The sequence below is a fragment of the Xiphophorus couchianus genome, chromosome 3, assembly GCF_001444195.1.
Source record: "Xiphophorus couchianus chromosome 3, X_couchianus-1.0, whole genome shotgun sequence".
In the NCBI taxonomy this organism is placed as follows: domain Eukaryota; kingdom Metazoa; phylum Chordata; class Actinopteri; order Cyprinodontiformes; family Poeciliidae; genus Xiphophorus; species Xiphophorus couchianus.
In genome coordinates, this window is record NC_040230.1 from 12,696,241 (window position 1) to 12,702,434 (window position 6,194).

Consider the following 6,194-nt stretch of genomic DNA (forward strand, 5'->3'; position numbering starts at 1 on the left):
GTTTTAGTCATTCTCCTGTTTTCCTACTGACGACCCGACTCTAATCTTTATCTGCGAAACGCACTGATCCGACATTCGAACCTAAAACACGATGGCAATCGTAGGAGTAAACCATCGATTCAACCACAAACTAACGAGGTTCTGCAGTTGCAAAACAAGCCCAAAGCATCACCACCATGCTTAACGGTTGAAATAAGGGGTTACTGTGTTTTTTTCTTTGGTTCATTTTCTAATAGTTGTGTTCTTTTTTTAGATTTGCAAACCAGTCATGCAGACATATTTGTTTAAAAGAGAAGGAATTCCACTCCGGTGACCTTTCCAAACAACCCGTCCTTGTTAAGTCTTTTTATAATTTGGCTCATTAAAACCGACATTTAAAATGCTGACTGAAGCGTCTGATGTGGAGCTGTTGCAGGGTCATGACCTTAGCGGACATCCAAGGTCTCTATAAGCAGGTGGTTCCCCAAGATCAATGCTGATGTCTTTCCACCTTGGCATTTATAGTTTACTTTCTCCAAATTTAGAAGTTTACATAACTACTTTTTACATCACATATTTTTCTACATTGTGGTGCTCCAGTAAATAAACATAAATCTTCAGATTCCTAAGACCGCTCATGCAAGAAAGAAAAAAAAAAAAGAAACCCTACAATCTGATCTGAGTAGTAACAATTCAATAGAAAACAGCCTGATGCTGCACTAAATACCCTTACATTGTTCGTTTCAGCCATAAATCTCCCTTATTAGTGTTTTATAACCAACTTTGTTGAAGGACTTTGATCTCTTGAATCCACCTGCCTGGAAAAAAGACGATAAATCACATGTGGATGTCAGAGTTAAAAGAAAACGCAGCTTCCTGGTCATTAATACCTGGAACAATTGTAATAAAGGTCTACATGCTACTGCATAAATCAGTTATAGTTATTGAGCCTATTGATTAATATAAATCTAGTTTATCGCACGCAGTGGAGTTGTGTCGCAACTGAAATCGGAAAAGCTGAGCTCCCTTATGAGAAAAGTAAATTAAAGGATCATCTAATTTCTCTAATTTATGTCCTTAAGTCGCATCTCTGCCTCATTTAGAGCCGACTGGGAAACGATTTTAGTTTCCCGGAGAATCGACACCAGAGGCGACGTGGTGGTAGAAGATGTAATAAACCATTTTTATGACGTGTCTGTTATCGGTGGACGCAGTTTATTTGTTACTAAGCAGTTTTCATTAGCCTCTACGTAAAAACAAGCAAACCGTTTGTGACGGGCATCGAATTTCCCAGCTCGCCTGAACGCAGCATCATCCCTGCGTTAGTTAAAAAAGGGGGCATGAACCTCCCACTGCATGCAGATAACTCCCAAACTCTCTGCTCTCCTCAGCTTTAAGACCGACTAGAGTTGCTGCAGACCTTCAGTTTTGGTTCTTCTGAGAACATTACCGCGTCCTTAAATCCCGCTCAACAGGGGGGGAAAAAAGACTTTTTAATTTTTACGCACAAATCCGCCCAAAAGGCGTTCTTCTAGTAAGGTTACGCAAGAGAAAGTGATATCTACTAGGGAGGCTCGATTGGAGGAAAAAAAAACGGGAACAAAGAAGAGCACATATTTAAGTTTCACAAGGAGCAACAGGAAAAATGTCTAAACCCAATTACTCCGGGACGTATCATCTGGTGGAGCAGGACAATATGGACACCTATCTGGAAGCGTTAGGTATGTTTTTATTAATACTTTCACATCAAAGATAAAACAAAGCGGATACTATGACACTACACTGTTGTTGCTTTCATTTTAATCAGGTTTGTTTCACGTTGCATGTGAGATAATCTGTTAGGATAATGTTTAAAGCCTGATTTGGTGATGGGGACCATCTTCATTCACAGACAGCAGCAGCACATTAGTGGGATGAAATCACCATCTTGTCCTCTGCATGACCCCAAACTCACACACTCACGTTGTGTGTGTTTGTGCACTTCACTTACAAAGCTCTTCTTTACACATGCAATTTGAATTTAAATGCGTTCATTTACAATGGTGGATTAGGGCCTCTGTAGTTAGATTTTTTTTTTTTTTTAAAGGGAGAGTAATTTTCCTCTAGAAAACTCAGAAAGTTTGAAAAGTTGAAACTGCTAGAAAAAACTTTAAAACTTTTAGATTAACGTCAAAAATGTTCTTGGAAAAAAACAAAGCAAAAACAAACAAAGAAATTTCTGAGTTTGAGTAGTCAAAGGTTTGCTGGGGGAAAAAATTCTGTAATTTTGAGATTAATCTGAAGTTTTCTACAAAAGCAAGGACATTTCTGAGTTTGAAAAGTAAAACACTGTCTATAAAAAATGCTTCGAAAAGTTTAAAAATTCCTCAAAAACCTCTTGTTTGGGATGAATCTCAGAAATTTTCTGGACAAAACTAGTTTGAAAAGTCAAATTTTGTTAGAAAAACTCAGAAATGTTAAACTTAATCTCTGAAACATGCTAGTAAAAGACATGGGAATTTTTGAGATAAATCTCAAAATCTTTGAGTTTTTATCAAATTTCCACCTTTTGAAACTCAGGATTATTTTTTATTTCTGAGATTGTTATCAAAAGTTCAGTTTTTTTCTGGCAAAGTTTTGATTTTCAAACAAATGTCTTTTATATATATTTTAATGGCAGGGATATTCTCCTTATTTTTCTATCTACAATGTCCCTAATAGCTGTGGTAACATTTCTGTCCCCAGATATTAATTTCGCCCTGAGGAAGATCGTGTGTCTGCTGAAACCCACTAAGGAGATCACCCACGACCCGGCCACGGGGGCCATGAAGATCCGAACCCTCACCACTTTCAAGAACTTCAACATGGACTTCACCATCGGGAAAGAGTTCACGGAGGACCTGGGACCCGTGGACGGCCGTACCTGCCAGGTGTGTGTCTGGGCGTGTCTGTGACTCAATATCACCTCCTGCTGAAATGTTGCTTTGTGTGTGAAATTCCTCAGGATAATCATCCCACCTGGCACTGTAACCACAGTCTGGTATTTATAGTTCTTTACAGTCTATTCAAACCCCTTAATCCTTTGTGTGACAGAACAACAGAAAATTGAGGAGTGGAAGCAAAAAGTTACAACATTTTCCCACATTTTGCTGGAATTACAGTTTTTAGTATTTTTTTTTTAGTATCTCTGCTGGTTTTGTACAAATCCTAACTTTTCCCCCATAGCTTAAGCTCAAACAAATTGAACTGACAAACATACATTTTTAAGAAATCCCACATTTTCCCCCATATTTTCTTATTTCAATAAGGAATTTATTTGTTTATTTGCATATTTTTAATGTATTTCTACTATTGAATAAAAAAGGTCTAAGTGGTTAAATGAAATTTTTTTATCTAATTAATCATCAGAATAATCTGAAGATTCATAGTTACCTAAAATAATCATTACTTGCTAACCTGCTTCTCTGTCCTTGTTGCAGAAAATCACCCTCACAGCATGATGCTACCACCACCATGCTTCACAAAGGGGATACAATTATTTTTATTTTTCAGGTCAAACATCTTTCATGCGCCCATTCTGCTATATGTTTGCTTCATGCTCTAAATGATGTTAAGGAAACTTTAAATAAGGCTTTTATAGCATGATGCTGCCCCTGCCATGTTTAAGATAATGTTTTATGCCACGCATTGTATTTTAAATGTTCAGAGCTAGTAGATATAGCAAACTTGCAGCTATTTGGTATATCGAAAATATCAGATTTTGATTTTCAGCAAATACTGAAATGTCCATTTCTCATTTGTGTTGTTAAAAATCCCAATTAAATACTTTGACATTTGCAAAGCGCCAACCAGCTGCAGAAAGCAGTACAAGGACTTGAATCAAACACTTTTAACCCTCTTTATGTGTAAATAGCTGCATGAATTTAGGAGATTTCACTAACTTGTGTTCTGTTTTCAGACCACAGTGAGCTGGGAAGGAGACAAACTTGTTTGTGTACAGAGAGGAGAGAAAGAGGGACGAGGCTGGACCCACTGGCTGGAAGGCAACAAGCTCCATTTGGTGAGGATGTGTGGGCTGAAGAGGTGGGGGAGGAAAGAGCCGGAACAAGGAAAGGAGAAAATGATGCTGCAATTGATATGCATAATGAAGGAAGTCATGCAAACAAGACGAGTTATTCAATGCCCGTCTTTGCAGCACCATCGTTTCCTAACAGGGTTTCATTCCCTAAATAAATTTAAATCTTCTGAAGAATTTCAATCAGCATTGTTCTGCTAATGCCTTTGTTGCGGTTACGACAAAGCAACGCGTTGTTGACGCTAAACTCGGCAGAGAGTTGAAATGCCGGTGAGGATCAAGATTTAAGTTGCTAGGTTTTAGAGGTCGAACCCAGCAGGAGAGGGGAACAGCGTGGGACTGACGATTTGTTAGAAAAAGAAGGGATGGGGGAGGGAGGAAAAGATGAGTGTGTGGTGAAAGAAAGGGTGACGGATTAAGGGGTCAGAAAATGAAGAGTATCGCTCATTTAGCTGCCCTTCAATGTGCCAAAGTAGCTGCGTCTTCATTACAAATGTGCGCAAATCTTTGTCAATATTCTGCTGATGTAGAAAAAACCCCACCATTTCTTATTTGCGGTTTTTCTATTAAATAATAAATTACATTAAAATCACACGTAAATAAGCTTAAATTTACGTGATAAGCCCTTAAAAATCATGGCAGCGATGGACGTAAAGAGTCCCGTGATTCAGAATTCAAACATGGCGGCAGCACTTATCAGCCGTTGACGTCTGATTCAGCCGTTGGAGTGACAAGCCGCTACGTATGCGGCGTTTGAGGGAAATTGTAATCGGAGGGTTTTAAAGAGACTGGACACGTTCTCTGCCCCTCAAAACACAACGCAAAAACAAACCACTACCTCCTGCTACTGCCTGTCGACTTCTTAGTCCTCGTCAGTAGTAATGTCCGGGTGTTTTGTCGCTGTCGATCACGTGACTGGTGTGACGTGGAAAAAAAGTGTTTCCACTGTAGTACTTTTTTTCGGCCGAAAAACGATCTCATCCTAGCGCTAAAACTTTTCTTTTATTTTTAGCGAATTTATTTGGGTAATTTCAAATTGTCCACTTCTATGGTAAATGGAAACTACTGTTTTACTGACCATTCCTCAACCTTCCTCACCTCCTCTTCCATCTCTTCTCTGCAGGAGATGAGAGTTCAAGGCATCGTTGCCAAGCAAGTCTTCCAGAAGGCCAATTGAAGTTGCTGCAAATCTGCTGCAGCACACAGCCTGGTTTTAAAGTAGACGGTACAAGAACTGAATCATGTCTATATAGCACTTTTATTACAATCATAAAATTGTTCCAGATCATAATGACAATATAAACACCGTTGAACATACAGTATGTTCAGTGTGATGGCATTTAGAGTCGAAGAGCCAAAAAAAAAAAGAATGTGTAAACATCCCCAAGTTGTTTCCTTCTATTGCACAGCAGATCTTACACTTGTCATGATTTGCTTCTGCATCTACATTATGTTAAAAGATAATTAATAATGTCTGGTACTATTACCGTATATCTTGTACACTTTTTACGAGTTATATAAATACTGAAAATCTGTGGTTGAAATTGGTAAAATCTACGTTGCAAGGTACAATAATGTCAGTGATCTAACAAATATAACACAAGTTCAACTAGACATCCTTAGAAAAATAAATCATACTCTGCTTTCAGAGTGATAAAAAAGCTGAAGACTTTTTTCAACTCCTCAACAGAGCAACAGTATAAAGACAACACATCGAATGGTAAAATGAAGACATTCATCCTCATGTCCCAATTTTTAAAACATGGCCTGAAAGACTCGCACACATTCACTGTTCTTGTAGCTAATTAGACTAATTGTTGAAGCAATAGTCCACGGTTTCAGAATCCAGGTTCTGTTAAAGGTTAGAAAGATTTAATCTCTTACCTGCTGCAGCAAAGTCTCATCTTCATTAAATATTAATCCAGATTAGTTGGACTTGGACTCTGAAGCTAACATCTGTTCTGCGGGCCAAAGCTGATTTCTAGCCTCTTACAACAGTAAAATGTGAAAAATGCTTTAGGAAATGTTATTTTATGAACATTCAAACCATTGGAGCTTTGCATTGTGAAGTAAATTAGAAAAAAGCTGATGATTATTTAGATAAGAAATGGTGGCAAGAGGCAGTGCGCCCTGTAATGATCTAGGGCAAAGGTTCCCAGTC

At 38.3% G+C, this 6,194-nt stretch overlaps 1 protein-coding gene across 1 annotated transcript; it reads left to right on the plus strand.

The window, feature by feature from the left end:
- Window positions 1–1,318: 1,318 nt before the first annotated feature.
- Window positions 1,319–5,695, plus strand: rbp5 (retinol binding protein 1a, cellular). The gene is made up of 4 exons (XM_028013296.1): window positions 1,319–1,700; window positions 2,704–2,888; window positions 3,917–4,018; window positions 5,157–5,695. Exons 1-4 carry the CDS (start codon window positions 1,625–1,627, stop codon window positions 5,208–5,210), a joined length of 417 nt encoding a protein of 138 aa, XP_027869097.1. The 5' UTR covers window positions 1,319–1,624; the 3' UTR covers window positions 5,211–5,695.
- The last annotated feature ends 499 nt before the right edge of the window (window positions 5,696–6,194 follow it).

Excerpts from the sequence above, each read along its gene's own strand:
- rbp5 (XM_028013296.1), top strand. The coding sequence starts at position 1,625 with ATGTCTAAACCCAATTACTCCGGGACGTATCATCTGGTGGAGCAGGAC. Across the intron at positions 1,701-2,703 it reads CACCTATCTGGAAGCGTTAG|ATATTAATTTCGCCCTGAGG; the intron begins GTATGTTTTTAT and ends TTCTGTCCCCAG. Across the intron at positions 2,889-3,916 it reads TGGACGGCCGTACCTGCCAG|ACCACAGTGAGCTGGGAAGG; the intron begins GTGTGTGTCTGG and ends TTCTGTTTTCAG.